The 20,411-nt window shown below is 40.6% G+C and overlaps 2 protein-coding genes across 3 annotated transcripts; both read right to left on the reverse strand.

The window, feature by feature from the left end:
* Positions 1 to 580: 580 nt before the first annotated feature.
* LOC120443372 lies at positions 581 to 7,934 on the reverse strand. Of its 2 annotated transcripts, none has more exons than XM_039621974.1 (4): positions 7,851 to 7,934; positions 2,650 to 2,821; positions 2,043 to 2,236; positions 581 to 1,934 (listed from the first exon to the last, which is right to left on the reverse strand). In XM_039621974.1, exons 2-4 carry the CDS (start codon positions 2,743 to 2,745, stop codon positions 1,328 to 1,330), a joined length of 897 nt encoding a protein of 298 aa, XP_039477908.1. In that variant the 5' UTR covers positions 2,746 to 2,821; positions 7,851 to 7,934; the 3' UTR covers positions 581 to 1,327. The 2 variants fall into 2 exon arrangements, with proteins under 2 accessions (XP_039477908.1, XP_039477907.1); XM_039621973.1 differs by lacking the exon at positions 7,851 to 7,934 and adding an exon at positions 4,426 to 4,468.
* A 7,936-nt stretch (positions 7,935 to 15,870) lies between these two features.
* On the reverse strand, positions 15,871 to 17,274 carry LOC120443375. Its single transcript, XM_039621981.1, has 3 exons — positions 17,176 to 17,274; positions 16,492 to 16,685; positions 15,871 to 16,376 (listed from the first exon to the last, which is right to left on the reverse strand). Exons 1-3 carry the CDS (start codon positions 17,266 to 17,268, stop codon positions 15,872 to 15,874), a joined length of 792 nt encoding a protein of 263 aa, XP_039477915.1. The 5' UTR covers positions 17,269 to 17,274; the 3' UTR covers position 15,871.
* Between the last annotated feature and the right edge of the window lie 3,137 nt (positions 17,275 to 20,411).

The raw sequence follows: 20,411 nt of genomic DNA on the forward strand, positions 1-20,411 counted from the left end.
ACATAACAGACAAGCAACCCACGACTACATAAAGTTGCAAAAATTGCAAAAAAACAAAACAAAGACAGTGCAACACCAGACACAACAGTGCAATAGAAAAGTGCAACGTAACAGTGAGTTATGCAATATGTGTGTAAAGACAGACGAATATGTAACTTACGATTTATTATCAAGAATGACCAAATTCCCACTAGCCAGTATCCGAAAATCTAGGATCGGCAGGAGCCCAAGGTATAAACATGTCAAGGTTGGCTGAAGGAGAACCCAAATGCTGGACTTTTAGAATGGAGAAAGTGTGTTTATTTACACAAAAAAACAGTGCCAACAGTCCACAGTGTGTGCTTTCCCAATTCCCCGTGCCGTGATTCCTCTCCGTGATGCGTGGTTGTGCTTCGTCCTCCTCGGTGCCTGTGTTCAACTGTGTACTGCTCCCTCCACACGTCTCCATAATCACCTGTATTTCTAGTTTAACGATCCCACGCCGACTGCTGCTCCACTGCGCTCTTAAGTAGAGCCCCTTGATTAGGCAGATCAGCAACAGGTGAGTGATTATCACAGGTGTGGCTGGTTCCAAGGCAGGGACTCTCCAGACCTGGTGGGGCAACAAAACTGACACAACAACCCACAGGGAAGCAAGGAACGAGGAGCAGATCACACCACAACCATAAATGATTAACACACACAAACACATTAAATTCTGCAAGCTGAGGTCTAGCTGTTAGCTTAGCTGTTAGCTTAGCTGCGAGCAGACTTTCCATCCCTGCCCTTTTCTCCTTATCAAATTAGGTTTTCCCCACTTTTCTTACTCACCGATGACATGATGAAATTCTGAATGACCCAAAAAGAAAAAACTGCAGTGGAATCGCTTGCAACTCTTAGCAATTCGACTTTGGTAACATTAGTTTCTTGGGCACATCGCTTTGTATGAACAGGAACGAAATGGCAACTACAGAAAGTCATGTGATCAAGGTCAGCATCAAGGGTAGCTGGGTGCTCATTGCTGATTGGCAAAGTAATACGACAACAGATAATCTTATTTGTCTACATCTTCCTTTAAACAAAAAAAGAAAGAAAGAGCTAAATTGTTTACATCATACGCCGAAAAATTACTTTCCACTGCTCTTTTGTTCTAGCTGGGCTACAAATACTTTTGGGATTATATAGTAACTATAATTCCCTCGAAGCAGAGGCAGACGCAAGTGGTTTTCTGTGCCTGGTTTATTTGAAGACTTCTCTCCAAAGCCACTGTGAAAACTATGCAGCATTAACAAAATAAAACTCAACGTAAGGCACACACGTTTGGCATGCAGCCTGGAGCAGACTGGGATCAAACCACCAACGTTCTGGTTAGTGGCTGACCTGAGCTACAGCCACCCCGTGCAGCTACGTCTGCTGCGGTGCTGTAGCTGCAGTTTTGTAGCTCCAGCGTTGTATCTGCAGCTACCTCTCCTACAGTGTTGTCCATACAGCAACAGCACAGAGATACAAGCAGGTTGTTGATGGGGCCTTTCAGCATGAGAAAAAACAAAATCAAATCCATCGAGGGACTGAGCAGAAATAAATATAGGACAATATCAACAATAATATCTTGGAAACCAAAACCTGTCGTTCCTGGTAAAACCAAATCGAAAGTAATAAAGATCAGGGGAAAGAACGTCAGATGATAATTAATTAACAAGAGAACTAAGGTTCCAACAATTCTTCGTTTTTCTTCAGTGGGCACTGAGGTGGCAGCAGGCAGAGCTTTGAGGGTCCAAACCAAAGTGAGGATGAACAGGAAAGAAGGAAAGAGGGCAAAAAAAATAAGCACAGGGGGTATAATCATAGCAAGAGGTACAGTGATAACAGACAGGGTCCAGACCAGAACAGAGAGCACCACAGAACCTTTAGTTTGTCTGATGCAGTTCCACTGTGGACGGGTGATGACCAAACACCTGCAACACAAACAGACATTCTGATCATTACAGGAGGACATTTATCTTTAGAGGGACGCTTGAGAATTTGATTTAATGCAATACACACAGAGAAAAACAGACAGGTACCTTTCAGTAGCAATGCACATCTTGAAGTTAACACTAGCAATCACAGCACAGCAAAAAATTAGAGGAGAATACTGAAAAACGCCATGTAGTTCACTGTTTCCTTGGACAATGAAAGGGATCATCATGCTGCACTGGACGAGATTGGAGAATAACAGGTTTGTGTAGTAGGTGATGGGGGCCTGCTCCTTTCGTACCTGCAGAAAATATGAATGCAGCAAGTCACATTGATGCAGTAATAAACATGCCTTTTTGAATTGTTACAGCAAATGAGTTTATTTATCCTGTCTGTGGTGTATCCTGTGAAAAACTGAAATATGTGTAAAAACTGCAAAATGGTCTGACGGAATTAAAAAGAATGAGAGATTGGTGACCAGTGCAGGTTTCACTCCACCTCTCACACTGTGACAGCTGGGATAAGCTTCCACTTCAGAAGCAGAAAAAAATGGACGGACGAATTCAGAACTAAACTTAATGAACTATTAACTCATAAAATGAACTTTTAAAGTGACCAAAGTGAAAAGATCTTATAAAACTAGACTGTTTGTAAAAGTAAATTAGTTCAGCAGGAATGAGACATAGAAAGTATTAAAAGTCTTCATTTACGTACCACAAAACACACCCAACAGCTCACTGCCATGGTCAAAGGAAGGCAGACATAGATGTTTATCAGGAAAATTACATGGATTACATCGAATCTCTCCATCTGTAGCTGACTTTCTGTATGATGGAGCTGCTATAGAAAGATCAACCCACTCTCTTCTCTTGGCCAAAGGACCTGCCTGTGTGCAACAGGAGGTGTTAAAATAGTGAGCAGATCAACATTGTTGTTATTTTGATATGAAATTATAGCTAAAGATATTAGAGAAAAAACAAAGTCTGCTAAAAGAAAAAGAGAGAAAGAGACTCTTCATAAAAGAGTCCTTTATGAAGTGCAGCCTTTCCTTATCTTATCGCCATATAAAACTGCAAGGGCGTCAGAGAGCGCCGTCTGCATCGCTGTGGCTTAACCGCAACAGCGACTTAACATCTAGCACTTCCCAAACACACACACACACCTCTTTCAGATGAACACACTCGTCCACACTCAGCACAGCCACAGTGTGTCTGACACACTCTGCTACCTGTGATTGCTAAATGGAGATCTGCAGCAGCTGATGGAAGTTTGCTGCTTTAATTTTTGCTTTTAAGTATAATATCTAACTTTAGCTCATGCTTTTGTAATTGTTTGAGTTTTTTATATTTCTGTTTCAGAGCACTAGCTTTATATTTGTGCTGGATTTGTTATATTACTATGTTTAAATAAACTGTAGTCAAAGGGAAGAAACAGCTGTGACAAACCTGATGGAACCAAGCACAAAACACTTGTGGCTGAAACACCAGTGAGTATTATCTGTACAAACTTTGAACAGCTGGCAAAAAGATCTGCATCATGTATGTTAGTGCAACAGGTTTCTGCTTCACTCTGCTGTAACAGGCCGGCCCAAATAAACTCCTCGACTTTGCCTTGTGTTGTATTTTTACTAATAAAAAACTCTGGAGCGGAGATGTCATCAAGTACACCCCCATTCCAATTGTAGAAGGAACGAGCTGCATTCTCGGGAAGAAGGAAAGACTAGCGAGAACACGAGTACCCAGGGGCGGTCCAACCCCCCTGCCCCCCCCCCAACACACATACAGACACATATAACATATTAAGGATCATACATTAACATATTTTATTGTAAACACTGTTGTCATAACCATACTGAATTTAACCAGAGAAACACATATATAGAGAGAGAGATACAGTACTGTCAGGGCTGTAGACTTTTTGCCACGGTTGCACTGGTGCGCCTAACTTTTGTGTGTGTGCGCCAAAGAAAAAAATTTAGGCGCACCTAAATTTTTCAACCGCTGTGTATATCATGATGTCTGGTGCTTTTGTGTTTGTTTGTTTTTATTTTGTTGTATTTTGCGAGCTAGTTATTAGATGCTGCTCTAGCCAGAGAATCCCCCGCCACCCCGCCCCTCTCCTCCCTATGCGGTAAGCAGCAGCCACATCTCGCAAAAGAAGGACGCCCTTACTCCACCCAAATGGGCGATGGAAAACCGATCGGTGCCCATGCAATCCCATGAATGATCTGCCAACGATGCCGCCCTGGGCAACGGCACATGTCGCCCATATCAAAACCCGCCACTGCTCTGGTTGATCAGTTTATTTCCTGAATGGGAACATAACATAACAGATGGCTCTCCACACAGCACACTACAGCAGGGCATCTTGTTACTATTCCGCTTTACCAGACAGTTTTAAATCAAACTGGTGTCAGCCACGTGCCCACTAAGCACTCGTCAGGTGATAAAACAGGTTTTATACACATTGTGTGTGAACAATATAACTCACCTGCGTATCTTCAGCAGCGACTGGAAGCGATTACTGCGGCCAGGATCACCAAACTGGCCAAACCAAGACCGGGGGGCGCTGTTTCCCCATCACACTGACATTTGAGGCAAGTTTCAGTTTCAGTTTTATTTGTCATATGAAAGTTAGCACTGGGTCAACATTGCAATGAAATGTCTAGTATTTATAGTACAGTAAAATATTAACAGACGAAATATATATAAATATATACACACATGTATAAATAAAGAAATCTTAAGAAATCTTAAGATAGAAGTGTGACCACATGTATTGAGGGGGGGCAACGTATTGCACATGAGATAAAGTTGCAGGAGTGAGCAGCAGTACAAACTGAGCAGTACAAGATTTAAAGTGGCAGTTAGTACAGTATTGCACTGAGTGAGGGTTTTTGATTTTTATTTAAATACTTATAAAAATGAAGTGAAGAGTGCAGAGTGTAGAATCCACTTGAGAAACTGTAGGACAGCTTCTGTGTGCATCCTGTGAAGTGTGGTGTGTGTGTTCAGGTGTTGTAGTTGAGGTGCTGAATGGCTTGATGATAAAAGCTGTTTTTGATTCTTGTAGTCAGCAGACAGACTCCTGTAACGTCTACCAGATGGTAACAAGGAGAACAGCTGGCGTGCTGGGTGGCTGTGGTCCTTGGTGATGCTGTGTGCTTTACGGAGGCACAGCTGGAGATAAATGTCCTGAATGGCAGGAAGCCTCATGCCCGTGATGTGCTCTGCTGCCTTCACCACCCTCTGTAGTGATTTTCACCTGCTGGCAGAGCAGCTTTCGTACCAGACTGTAATGCAGCTCGTCAGTGTTGTGGAAGTTTTCCACTTAAATAAAGCCTGCAGATGAGCGGTGAGCGGTAGCTAACATTCTTTAATCAAAACACACAAAGAACAGAAAACCAAGCTTGATGGAGAGCCTGCATGACCACGGGGCAGGGTCAGCAGAGTCTCACTGAGAGTAGTGTGGCTCTCAGTTAAATACCTTCTCCAGGAACAAAAGGCAGTACACAGCTGTTTCACACCTTAAGGTTCACACTCCCTTCCCAGAGTCCTCGAAGAGACAAAAGACTCTCCCTCCTGTGGAGTTGTCTGCTTCCCCCAACTTCCTAAATAGACCCCCACCATTTGTCTTACAGTATGGGTGTCAGACATGTTAAAATCCAGTGGCACCAATTCATTACACAATAAAATAATGTGATTAGTACATAAGTGAAAGAAATTCCATTACATCAGCAAACTCTCGATCACACACCTGTAGAAATTTGAGGTATTGTCTGCATTTATGTCAAACTTCCTCAGCCACCTCAGAAAACAGAGTCACTGGTGAGCTTTCCTGATAGCAGTGTCTGTGTGAAGGGTCCAGGACAGATCCTCAGTGATGTTGACTCCAAGGAATTTTAGGCAAGTGGAATGATACCAAATAAACACTCTTACATTAACTAGAACACTGACATTTTGTTTTGCTTTTGTTAGCTGTTTATGCCAGTCTTAGTGTTGTTAGGTATGTTCATTTTGCTAATCTAGCGTTTGACTTGTTTTGAACTAGTTTGGCTTTGTTAAACTTGTTTGTTTTTCTGTGCTACTTTTGAAAAAACAAAGAAGAGGAATTTTGTACATTTGTGTTGGTGTAAAGCACTAAAATCATTAGTACTGCCTGATATTTCACTTCCAGGTGGATAATCTTAGCTGTCTGATTGTAATTCTAGAATGGTTACTGATGGCAGCAAAAGTTGGGAAAGTGCCACGTTTACTCTGGTGAACAGAGGAGACCAATAAAAACATACATTCAAGAGACAAAATAGTGAAAACATCGCAGCTGTTTTAAAAAGATCATTAGCTGTGTATAGGCAACAAGTCAACTCATCACTAACGGTGGATACAGATTTACAGTTTATTGCCAAAAGTATTTCCTCGCACACACATAAACTTAAATCACATTTCATTCTTAATGCATAGTGTTTAATATGAATCCCCCCACAGAGCGGCCCTCAAATTGCGTCCTTCATTTCCCCGGATTTGAAGGATGGGTCTGGAAACCCAATCAGTACCACGCATGTGCAGCTGTTTTCTAATTCTTCTGTTTTGTTTAATGGCAGTTTACTCCCTAATGAACCCTACTGTAAACTGAACTAGCGTCATTACAAATGCATGTTAAATTTGATTTAGTAGTCGAGTGTGTTTATGCTTGTCTGTGTAGAGAGGATTGTTGGAATAGTGATGATGATGTCTGGTTTGTGAAGTAGTCAGACTCGAATGTCAAGGAAGGTGGTAGGGAATGAGAGGAATAGAAATATTTTCCTGCTATTATTTGCTGCTATTTTTTAATCATCATTAACATTTCATGTTAATAGGGATGTTGCATTCAGATGCACTCAGATGTTCAAAATATATTGGTATTATATTAGTCTTTATTACAGGTTCAGTTATAATCAGTTGAATCTATAATTTAAAGGTTTTTGAATGTTTTTATATTCTTACATATAGTCTTCAGTGGGTGAGAAAACTGAGTTGCAGGCTGACAGGAAACGGCGTGCTTTTGCAGAAGTGAAACCGAAAGCAGAGCGAGTGCAAGCCAAAGAGCCAAAGAGTTTATTATGCATTTATCTTTAATTTAAGCTTTTAGTAGAGGCTTTTGATCAAAACATTAATTCAGTAGAGTACACATATATAGTCTTGGTTCGGACATACACGTAACCACACGCACACTTAGTTAGAGGGATCACTGATAGGGAAAGTTCAAGTTGCTTAAGTTGAGGTCAACTAAGGTTCAGAAAGCAGATGCAAACTCTGCACGTACAGACAGACAAATAGTGAGAGGTCATGACACGTCGCAGTACACAGCATGCACGCGCCCCTGCACGTGCACACACACACAGATATAAACTCTTACCTACTAAATGAGTTTTAGACTGCAAAGTTGTGCCTGTATGAGTGACATTTTCTACAGGAAGTGCACCTGATGTTCCAGGGAGATAAGCGACAGCGAAGGCGGGCTAACAGGAAGCATCAGCCGTCGACACGAAGATGATGTTCTATGTTAAAAGTCATTGTGGTTTTGGTGTGACGTATTTCTGCCTAGTAACAGAAAAGGGGGCTGTACAATTCTTAACCCCATAAAACAGTTGTCTGAATATGATAAAGACAGTTCAACACTGATTGGGTTGTTGAACTCACACATGTGTTTATTAAAATACTGTCTAATTGCACACGCCTGGATCTGTGGTTTTTTATGGATTCTTCTCTCAACATTGAACCCTAACAGGAAGCAGACTACGCAGACATTTCAGGTTTCCAGAGGTGAGCAATTTATTTACAGTGAACTTAATTTAATGTGTAACTTAACAAAATTTCCCCCCAAAGTAACTAAATTAACAAAACTCAACAGTACATGGATCTGGTAACAGAGCTCACCTCTCCTCTCTCGTCTGAATCTTCTTCTTCCTTCTGTTTAACGGCGGTTGGCAACCAACTTAAAGGAGCATTACCACCTCCTACTGTTCTGGAGTACAGGTCAGACAATGAGCCTACAATCTGTATCATAGGAAAATAAAAAAAACAAAAGCCCTACACTCTTTCATAAACCCCTATATCCTTCAGAAGCCCCACCAGTTCCCTCACCTGTGCCCTATTACCCTCCAACACACTCTTCAGAGTAAAGTCCCCAATTCCCAGCTCCTTCAATCTATTCTGCAGAACTTTCCTCTCCACATCATAACCCTTGCACCGCAGTATCACATGCTCTGCTGTCTCCTCCTCCTCCTTGCACACTCCACAAAGCCCCGTCTCATGTTCTCCTATCATCTGTAGCGTTTTATTTAATGCACAATGTCCCAGTCTAAGTCTGGTAATGACCACCTCTTCCCTCCTATTACCCCTATGCACCCTAAACTCTGTCACCTCCTTCTTAAGATAATACAATTGCCTGCCCTTACTCCCAGACTCCCACCGCTTCTGCCACTCCTTAACAACCTGCCTCCAAACAATACCTTTTGCTTCAGATTTGCTGCTTTTAATTTCCATCTCAGTCCTATTTTTAGTCAATGCTCCTTTAGCCAACCTATCCACCTTTTCATTTCCACTGATTCCTCCATGAGCTGGCACCCAAAGAAAGTGAATATTGCCACCACAACACCTTATTGTACTTATAGTCTGCAGAATATCATATAGCATACCCTGCCTTGTCTTTGAACAAAATGATTATAGACTTGAACTAACAGATGCAGAGTCAGAACATACTACCACTTGTCTGATTTTTGAATACTCTATCCATTTCAACGCTACCAAAATTGCTGCCATCTCAACTGTGTACACCGCCAGTCCAATCGAAGTGCATCTGTTTATTTTAGGGATGCACCGATCCCGATACTGGTATCGGGTATCGGGGCCGATACTGTAAAATGTGTGCGTACTCGTACTCGTAAAAGTTAACCGATACCATGAACCGATCCTTATGTAGCCCGGATGGGAATTTGGGAGTAGATAATCATAATTCCCATGGACTTGAACGCCACATAAGGTGTTCACAGTTCACAGAAGAGAACGGCATGGAGAGATGCACGAGGTTAGCTGAACCAAAGTGAGAGACTCGGCTAGTTTTACTGAGGTTAACTTGCACAAAAGAGTGTGTGACTAGAAAGCTAACCGTGTGAGAGGTTCGCAACAGAGTGTGGGTGAAGTGACTTTTTGTTTCAACGGTCGCACCACCATCCGTGGAAAACTGTGTTTCCAGCCATGACCGCCGAGGCTAAAGGCTAGCCGGACTGCTTGGCTGCGCCACGGAGGCAGCTGCTATGGACTGTCGGAGAGCTGGACAGTGACTGGCTAATGCGCTGTAGCAGAGACAGCATCGGGTCCGCAGGGAGTGGATTTAGTGTGGGACTGGTGAACGGCGACCTACCGAGCAACGGAACTGTAAGTCAGACTTTTGTGCTCTTACTGGGGAGAAGAGGATTTTCTCCATCGTCCGGCGTGAGCAGCAAACAGGCCTGCAACAAGTGTGAATGTGAGTGTGTGGGGCCCATGTGTGAATATTGTATGTTTAGTGGATTTATATAACGTGTTTTGGAGTGTATATTAGTGAGTCACTTACCAAAAGGTGATAACATAAGTTGGGTTGTTTAATATAATTTGAAAGGGAATTATGTCATTTATACAGTGTATTTCATTTGGTTAAGGAATTGGAATATCATTTGAGTTTAAAAAAGGGATGTGTTGTACAGTATTTGTCTCTGCCCTTACGTTCAGTAAACGTTTCGTTTGTGTTAAAGAGTTGTGTGGGGTCGTTTCTTTACTACCGGTTAAGTTTAACTTGTGTGTGGTAGAAGTATCGGTTTTTGTACTCGGTATCGGCAAGTACTCAGATCCAAGTATCGGTATCGGATCGGTTTGAAAAAATTGGTATCGTTGCATCCCTAGTTTATTTCAATATTTTTTGACGGGACCGCTATTCCAAACCCTGTAATTTCATTATCTGGAATTTTAGCACCATCTATGAACACATGAATACACTCAGAGTATTCATTCAAGCTGTGAAAATGAAATGCTGAAACAAGATCCACTCTTCCTTTCAATTTTCTCTTCAGATCCAGCAAGTACCAGTCCACAGAAGGGGTCTCCAATAACTGGAAGCTGGTTTCTGTGAAACCAGCTTCTTTTTCTAAAACTATCATAATGTGGCACAACCTTTCAGTGTGTGTCTGAGGATGGAGATATCCACACAAAAGTCTAGAACAGAACTGTTTTACCCTCAAATGTCTGCTAGGCTAGGTAGAACAAAAATACCGATTTAGAAAGTTACTGATAACTCAACATGTTAACTCCACATGAAACTGGAACAATGGGGAGCAGCAAACACAGCAATGAATGGAAGGAGAGCAAATACTAAAATGTATGTGAGAAACAGGTTAAAGAAATCAAATGTAAAGGCTTATTAAAAGTCTCCTTTGAGTCCCTTTTAAAGGAAACAGTGACATTGTGTTGCATGTGGTGTGTATATGGTGCTGTATTATTTGTTGAATTATTAAGACCTGTGGTGCAGCTGAAGGTGGCCAGCACTACCACAGCTACACAAACAAAGACAGCAACAACTGTCCTGAGTACAGTTAGAACCTGAGCTACAGTCCAGACAGTTACATACTGCAATATTACCATAAATGCATAATCATGTGTTGCAGTTCTAATGAACCTTTCCCAATAAATCAAAAGAAATGCAGCAGATTTGAGACAACACAAAAGTCCAGAAAAATAAATGTACGACCTTCAAAGAGGGGAGAGGACAGAAATTTGAGGAGAAATTCGTGAAAGAAAAAAAAGTAAAAATTGTAAGTTTTATTTTGAGAGTCAGAGATGCTTCAGCTGAGATCAGCACTTCTAAAACCCTAGAAATGATTCTACTGTCAGATTTACATTGTGGTATTTGTTTATCTCACTTTATAACTTACTATCTCCCCCAGTGTTTTCTCTCTCTGTTTCCCTGTGCCTACATCAAGCCATCTGTCTGCTCTATGATCACAGACAATGCTGATTTGGCAGTCTCATCTCCTGCAGTGTTGTCCCTACAGCAGCAGCACAGAACAGCCAGCAGCTTGTCAATGGGCCCTTTCCACATGAAAACAAACAGAACCAAGTCCACAAAAGGATTGGACAGAAAAAAGGCTACAACACCATCTGGGATTTCAAAGTCATTTTGAAATACTAAAATCTGACAAAGGATGTGGGTAAAGATCATCAATACGTAGTTAAGAGGGTCTAGGACCTACAATTCTTTTTTTCCTCTGGGCTTTCCGCTGGGCAGAGGGGGGAGGGGCGGTAGTTACACTCAGTAGCACAGGAACAGAGCGGGAGGGAGGGAGAAAGAGAGCCAGGGACAACAACATCACATTAGAAAGGTATAGTAATCATCCACAACTATTTTCAGTTGCGGATGATAAAGGATTCAGAAAGTTTATTCATGCAGGCCCATATGACAGAGAATGTGCATCTGCTTTTTCATATTTTAATTTATATTTAATTGTGTTGTGGTTTGCAGTGTTTTGTGTTGTTTCATTTTAAATTTGTTTAAATGGAAAAAGCCTAAACTAAAGCCTAACTATTTAAATAGTTAAAAATTGAAATGTGAATAGTTGGTTTTTGTATTATATGATTTATTTATTACATTTTATGTGGAGTGAACAAATAAAAGTATATTTACGGTGGCCCCTAGAGACAAAGCACGTACAAACTTCAAAACACAACAGAAGTGCTCCAGGATGCTAGGGGGCAGTGTTGAGCTTTTGTTACCTAGTGGCTTCTCAAGCCAAGAAGTACCAACGACTGGATTTGGTGTGTAGTAGTAACAGGTAAATTAATTTTTTTAATTGTTTGAATATATATAAGTGCTTGTGTATAAATACACAATCAATACACATATGCTTTCAATTGTGTAATTTAACTGATCTGGGTAGCTCTGATTTGGAAGTTCAGTTAACGCTAGAAATGTGTTTTAGGGTTTGTACATGCTTTTTGGAGGTTGTATGTGCTACTGTTCTCTGCATGGTTACCGTATATATTTATATATAACCATATATAAATAAAACCACTTTTTTATATTAGTAATTCCTTTTGTGCATAATTTTATATTGTTGTTAATAATACAGGGAGTGCAGAATTATTAGGCAAATGAGTATTTTGTCCACATCATCCTCTTCATGCATGTTGTCTTACTCCAAGCTGTATCGGCTCGAAAGCCTACTACCAATTAAGCATATTAGGTGATGTGCATCTCTGTAATGAGAAGGGTGTGGTCTAATGACATCAACACCCTATATCAGGTGTGCATAATTATTAGGCAACTTCCTTTCCTTTGGCAAAATGGGTCAAAAGAAGGACTTGACAGGCTCAGAAAAGTCAAAAATAGTGAGATATCTTGCAGAGGGATGCAGCAGTCTTAACATTGCAAAGCTTCTGAAGCGTGATCATCGAACAATCAAGCGTTTCATTCAAAATAGTCAACAGGGTCGCAAGAAGCGTGTGGAAAAACCCAAGGCGCAAAATAACTGCCCATGAACTGAGAAAAGTCAAGCGTGCAGCTGCCAAGATGCCACTTGCCACCAGTTTGGCCATATTTCAGAGCTGCAACATCACTGGAGTGCCCAAAAGCACAAGGTGTGCAATACTCAGAGACATGGCCAAGGTAAGAAAGGCTGAAAGACGACCACCACTGAACAAGACACACAAGCTGAAATGTCAAGACTGGGCCAAGAAATATCTCAAGACTGATTTTCTAAGGTTTTATGGACTGATGAAATGAGAGTGAGTCTTGATGGGCCAGATGGATGGGCCCGTGGCTGGATTGGTAAGGGGCAGAGAGCTCCAGTCCAACTCGGACGCCAGCAAGGTGGAGGTGGAGTACTGGTTTGGGCTGGTATCATCAAAGATGAGCTTGTGGGGCCTTTTTCGGGTTGAGGATGGAGTCAAGCTCAACTCCCAGTCCTACTGCCAGTTTCTGGAAGACACCTTCTTCAAGCAGTGGTACAGGAAGAAGTCTGCATCCTTCAAGAAAAACATGATTTTCATGCAGGACAATGCTCCATCACACGCAGCGTCCAAGTACTCCACAGCGTGGCTGGCAAGAAAGGGTATAAAAGAAGAAAAACTAATGACATGGCCTCCTTGTTCACCTGATCTGAACCCCATTGAGAACCTGTGGTCCATCATCAAATGTGAGATTTACAAGGAGGAAAAACAGTACACCTCTCTGAACAGTGTCTGGGAGGCTGTGGTTGCTGCTGCACGCAATGTTGATGGTGAACAGATCAAAACACTGACAGAATCCATGGATGGCAGGCTTTTGAGTGTCCTTGCAAAGAAAGGTGGCTATATTGGTCGCTGATTTGTTTTTGTTTTGTTTTGAATGTCAGAAATGTATATTTGTGAATGTGGAGATGTTAGATTGGTTTCACTGGTAAAAATAAATAATTGAAATGGGTATATATTTGTTTTTGTTAAGTTGCCTAATAATTATGCACAGTAATAGTCACCTGCACACACAGATATCCCCTAAAATAGCTAAAACTAAAACAAACTAAAAACTACTTCCAAAAACATTCAGCTTTGATATTAATGAGTTTTTTGGGTTCATTGAGAACATGGTTGTTGTTCAATAATAAAATTATTCCTCAAAAATACAACTTGCCTAATAATTCTGCACTCCCTGTAAATTAATTAAAGCAACAAAACAACCTGAAGAACCGTTTGGGAGCCGAAAGAGCCTGTTCCCTTAAAAGAGCTGGAATCCCATCACTGCTGAGGTGGCAGCAGGCAGAGCTCTGAGGGTCCAAGCTAAGCTGAGAATGAACAGGAGACAGAGGGCGAGGACTAAAACATCAATGGCTAAGACTGAGACTGATGTGAGAGCTACAGTGACACTTCAAAGTATGCAGACCAGCACAGAACACTTCATTTGTTGGATCCAGTTCAGCTGTGGGCAGGTGATGTAGAAACACCAAGACAGACAGACACCATATTTATCACTGAAGTATATTTCTCTATGTCGAGATTTTTAAAAATATAATGTGATTCAGTGGGCACACAAAAAAACTGATACCTTTCAGTTGCAATGCGCATCTTCAAATTAAGATGAACGACCACAGCAAAGTAGAAAATATAAACAGAAATACATGTATAATGGGAATGTTCATGGTATATAAATGCCCAAAAGATTATGATGCTGAACTGGATTAGATTGGAGAACAGGAGGTTGATGTAGTAGACGACTGGGGCCGGCTGTCTTTGTACCTCTGAGAAATGCTGTAAAAGAAGTATCCACTCTTTTGGAGCTTATCGCAGCTGCTCTGGGGTGAGAGGTGCAGTCTGTCACAGAGCTAACACATAAAAACAACTTTCTAGCCTCCTCAGAGGCAGGATTGAGTGCATTAGCTAAATTATCTAATAAATAAGTAACTGAACATACACGTTGTTAAATATATTGGATTTGGCAGTATATAAGAACACCTTTCATTTGTACAGAAGCACAGTGATACAGAGACCTGCTTTTTCATCAACTCCTCTGCAGCATAGCGAGGTGAGGACAGGAAGTTGGTTTTGTGTGTCAGTAAGTACCACATGTATTCGAAAAATCTGATACTAAAGTCAGGGCGTGGAAACCTGGGTTGGGGTAGTCTGCAGAGTTTAAGAGTTTCCAGGACAGAGAAGCCAAATCACAACATCAGTCACCTCAAGGCAACTGTTTGAAATTATAATTAAAATCAACATAAGACAACAGTAATACATGAACATGAAAAAAACTAGTTTAAAACAGATATCAAGGCTAAAAATGAAAAAAAAACAAAACCCCAAAAAAGCTTTCATAAGAAGAGCAGTCTAAAAGTGATGTGTACTGTATGGGCATGCATTAACCTACACCACTTAATTATTAAGCATAGTTTTAATTACAGCACTTAGAACATTTGATAAAAGTGAAAGAAACCCTTCAAATCTTTGGCCCTTTGTGCACCTGGCAGAGGTCAGGAATAAATGCAGTCCAGGATGGAATGGGTCTTTGGTTACATTTATTTATTTATTCATTCATTTGTTGAACTCAGAGCTGACGGTGTCCTTCATTGAGGGCATTAACCTCAACGACCATAACCTAAAACAGCTCACGTAAAAGTGGAAAAGTTGTTTGATTTGTTATTGAACCATGAATATATACATAATTATAATAAAACCTGAGGATACAAATTCTAAATAAAATAAATAAATAAATAAATTTTTATTTATATAGCACCTTTCAAGACAGAATCACAAAGTGCTGCACATAAGATTAAAAGTCATAAAAAGATTTAAAAAGAAAAATAAAACAGGCAAATAATTAACCAAAAGCAATTTTAAAAAGGTACGTTTTGAGTTGTTTTTAAAAACAGCTACTGAGTCCACAGTTCTTAATGCTTGGGGAGAGTTCCACAGTCTCGGGGCCACATTGGCAAAGGCTCTGTCACCCTTAGTCCTCCTCTTAGTATTTTTTATAGCAAGCAAGCCCTGATCAGATGACCTCAAAGACCTGCTAGGGACATAAGGATGTAGCAGATCAAAGATGTAGGCAGGTGCCAGTCCATGCACAGCTCTGTAGGTCAAGACCAGGATCTTAAAATCAACTCTAAATTTAACAGGAAGCCAGTGTAACTGAGATAACAATGGTGTCACATGCGAGTACTTGGAGGATTTTGGATTTCTAAAGTGAAAACCAAACAGAATCAGCCTATAAAATAATAAAATGTAATTGTTATCACACAATACTGCATCAGTAGAATAGAATAAACACTGATGAGTCAGTTAATAATGAAAAGATATTAAAAAACTCATTAAAATTGGGGGGGGGGGGTGTCAATCTCTCCCTTTTTTCTCTCACCATTTAACTACACCTACATCAACCCACCTGTCTGTGGTACCATCAGTCACACTGCTGTTGTCGCTGTTGATGAGCCGCTGACATCTATTGCACTGTTGTCCTTAATGCAGCAGCACAGACATGACAATATCTTGTCAATGCACCCTTTCCGCATGAAAACAAGCAGAATCAAGTCCACAAAGGGACTGAGCCAATATGAAGTCAAAATCACATCTGGATATTCAAGTTTGTCAAAACTGTGAAATGCTAAAACGTCCCAAATGTTCATGGGAAAAATCATCAGGAAATAGTTAAGCAGCAGCACAACTAAAGTTCCTGTAACTCTTTGTTTCTCATCAGTGGGCACAGAGGTGGCAGCAGGCAAAATGCAGAACATCCCAGCTAAGACGTAGATGAATATGAGGCCAGGGAAGAAGACAACAATAGCCATCAATATATAGTTCCCAAAAGTTACAGTGATAATACAAACAGTCCAGACCAGAGCAGAGACACCCACAGCACCTTTGGCTTGTCTGATACATTCCATCTGTGGACGGGCAATGAGATAATATCTGCAAACCAAGACAGACACTGATTATCACAGAAGCATATTTCTGTATATGAGGATTCATGAGTATGTCACATTCAGATGCATCCAAGGACACACACACACAGACAGACAGGTACCTTTCAATAGCAATGCACATCTTTAAGTTAGGATTAGCTATGTGACCAATAAAGAAAATATAGGGATCAACAGTGAAGGTCGTATATCCATCGTCGTTTCTTGATGACAAAGATATCGAGGTGCTGAAGATGATTACATTGGAGATGAGGAGGTTTGTGTAATAGATGACAGGAATGCGCTCGTTTCGTCCCTGCTGGAAGCAGTTATGAAAGCCACATTAATGCAATATTAAACATGCCATGTTGCATAAATGTTTGATTTTCCTCTCTCTCCTGTTACTGAATTAATTTTTTAGCAAATATTTTTGGTTATGACTTCAGTTTTTATCTCAGTTTTCCTGAACTCACAAGTTTCGTGCTAACATGGCTAAACAGGAAAGAGGTTACAGATTACGTATATGAGCTGAGAGGACTCTGTCACATCAGATAGTTTTGAAACAGTTCTCGTCTTTCTCCATGCTATCAATCAGGTGTGTCAGAGAATAATTAAGTCCCATCCACATCAGATGGATTGGGACAGAATTATTTGTGATTTTACACTGAAGTCTCTCTGCCTAATAAATTTTCAAATGAAATACAAGAATAATTCAAGAAGTTATAAATACAAGAAGATGTTTGCAAGTGAGTCGGTGCAGCAGGAGTGAGACACAAAAAAACTAAAAGTGATACAAACAGTTTACATACCAAACAGCAGACCACCCAACAGATGACCAGTACGGTCAAAGGAAGGCAGCCATAGATGCTGATCACGGTCACCACATGAGCAACAAGCTCCATCTCTAACTGACTTTGTGTGCCAGTTATGTTGAATAGCAGGCAGTGGAATTAAATCTTATGTAGAGTTAGGCTTAAAAACATGGGAGAAGAAGCAAAGGTTCCTAAACTGAGAACAAAAAATAATGGGAACAAAGTCTAAAGGCATTCAACAGCAATTCAAAGCAACTCAACAGGGTCTGTCAGTAACCTGATCATGAGAAAAATAAAATGAATGCATAAATAAAGGCATCACGATCATGTTTTTATATCTGCAGAAGCCCACATGCAAGCACAAAAGAAAAAAAGATCGACTTTAACTGCTTTCTGTATCTCAAAACTCTGACTTAATTTGATAAGAGGGGAGTTACATAATTATTCAATTATTCAAAAAGTGAAAAGTAAAGTAAAAAAATGAAAACACCAGCTTTTCTTACTTCAATACGACTTCCAGCTCAGCTCATTGACAAATTAGCAATCTAGAGTTTTAATAATTGTCTGTTTGCAGAGTGACTCTGAAGAAGGAGATCGTGGCGTATATATAAGCACACCCCAGACCACTCAAGGACACACACACACACACACACACACACACACACACACACACACACACACACACACACACACACACACACAATAAAGAGTATATTCAGTCAAATTGTCAGCCACTGTTAATTTTCATGTTCATTCTCATATTTCTAACAACTTAACTTCAAAGATTTCTGTTTATCTGCCTCACAGAGAGACAAAAGAAATTTAGGAATAACTTTGGTGCCTGACAAACAAGGGTTGGGGTCAAACAGTCAGTTTTCCAGGAAAAATTCCTAACTTTCAGTGGACAACTGACATATTATGTCATGGTCCTGGGTCTATTTGACCCAGTGTTCTTAGTTTTCTTGTGTTTTTGTATTTTGTTCATTATTTACTCCATGGTTCCTAGGTTGTTCAGTTAGTTTATTTGATTTCCCCTCGTGTATTTACCCCATGTGTCCCCCTCCATGTATCTGTGAGTTCCCATGCCTCATTTCTCCTCCTTGTGTTTTATTCCATGTTTTCCCCAGCTCGTTATGTGCTCTCCCCGTGTTCTCTCCCTCCCTCTTGTCCGCGTTTCTGTGTACTTCCAGTTTTACTTTGATAGTCTCCTGTCAGTGTACGTCACAGTGTGTTGCTCCTGCCCTGTCTTGTTATAATTATTATTATCAGCTGTGTTCCCTGTGTGCTCCCACGTCCCTCGTTATCCTTCTGTGTATTTAGCTGTGTGACCCTGTCAGTTTAGCTTCATACTGTTGTGTGTATCGCCCTTTTCCCTGTTCTGTTAATAAAGCTATATTTTGAGTTAAGTCCCGGTTCTGGTGAGTTTCCGTTTGGGTCCCTCTCCTGCCTGCACACAGCGTTTCATGACAGATTATGTTGTTTATCATTAAACAAAGCAATAAACATAATCAACAAATGGCATAGCTCATTACAACCAGCAAGACCTGAACACATTACCTCAGGGACCTGCTGGGGATGTACGGATGTAAAAGATCTCTGATATATGTTGGTGCTTGTCCATGCAGAGCCCAGAATGTTAGAGTCATAAATCTTAAAGTGGACTCTGAATTTAATAGGGAGCCAGTGCAGCTGAATCAGCAGGGGTGTGACATGGGAGTACTTAGAGGACTTGGTCAGAAGCTTTGCAGCAGTGTTCTGAACAACTTGCAGATGCTCCAAAAGAGCCTTTACATAAACAAATGAACAAAGATACAACTGGAGTATATACTCAGATTAGCAATGTTTCTCAAGTGATAAAAACAGGAGCGGACCAGAAATTTAACATGAGCGTCCAAAGTCAGAGCTGAGTCAAAAGTTACACCAAGGTTCTTGATAGGTTTGGCAAATGTAGCAAGTGGACCTAAAATTTCCATAATCCTTGGTACAAATTGTTTAGGAGCTCAAACAAGGACTTCAGTTTTCTTCTCATTAAGCTGAAGACGGTTATCAACCATCCAACCTCTAATGGAGTATATGCACCTATGCTTGGAAACATCTGTCTCCCCAATGTGATGTTTGTGTATTGTATGTACGGTCGGCAAGGTCTGTCATCTCGGTTGTGGGCAAAAGACCTGCAACTGACAAATAAAGGCTATCTCATCTCATCTCAGCATCATCTTGAGGCTTAAAGGAGAGGTATAACTGAATATCATCTGCATAGCAGTGATAAGAAATTTCCTTAAAAATGCTCAATAAGTGCTGAAGAGGGAGCATATACAACAGAAACAATAAAGGCCCCAAAATGGAACCTTGTGGCACACCATAGGCACACCATATTTAGAAGTAGCCACAGAAAAGGATCAGTCACGCAACTAAGATGCAAACCAGTCCAAAGCAGACCCTGATATACCCATCCAGTTTCTCTGCCTATCTAGCAGAATATGATGGTCAACAGCAGGGGTCCCCAATCCCAGTCCATGAGGGCCGGTGTCCCTGCAGGTTTTAGATGTGTCCTTGATCCATCACAGCTGATTTAAATGGATAAATTACCTTCTCAACTCTTTCTTTGAGAAATATAAGATGTTTTTGTTTGTTTTTTACAGCCCCAGAGTATTTCAACAACAAACCATATTCTTTTAAAAAAAAATCTGAATATTGAAGTGATATTTGCCCATATTTGTATAGCCCACAAAAAATAACAATACTTCTGTATCTGCAACAGTATCTGAGATGCACTAGTTAATTTTCCAATTTTGCTCTGTTGAAAATAAAATATTCTCTAAATCTTCTAAATAAAAAGTAATTGCTGTCACTACAGTGACCCACATTGGAGCCACAAATGTTTCTCTGTGTATTTACTGTTGCTCATAAAGGAGATGATGGGGGGATTCTGCATTTTGTATTTATTTGATCAAAAACGTGTAAGTAGACATAGCTGCTCTCTGTAGTCTGTGACTGTGGTTGAAGTCAGGGTGTCATCAAACCTAATGTACTGTAAATACACACTGTTAAGGTCAACAGACAGCACACTTCTTGGGCTGTTTTCTCACATTTTTAATGTACTTGCTGGTTTTTGTGGTTCACCCATTTTGAGAAAAACTGCAGTCAAAGTAAAGAAACGGCTGTGAGAAATAAATAACAAGAACCATGAACATAAAAGTCTGCATCTGCACCTGCAGTTTCCTATGGGCCAC

This window comes from Oreochromis aureus, linkage group 13 (assembly GCF_013358895.1).
Source record: "Oreochromis aureus strain Israel breed Guangdong linkage group 13, ZZ_aureus, whole genome shotgun sequence".
Classification (NCBI taxonomy): Eukaryota; Metazoa; Chordata; class Actinopteri; order Cichliformes; family Cichlidae; genus Oreochromis; species Oreochromis aureus.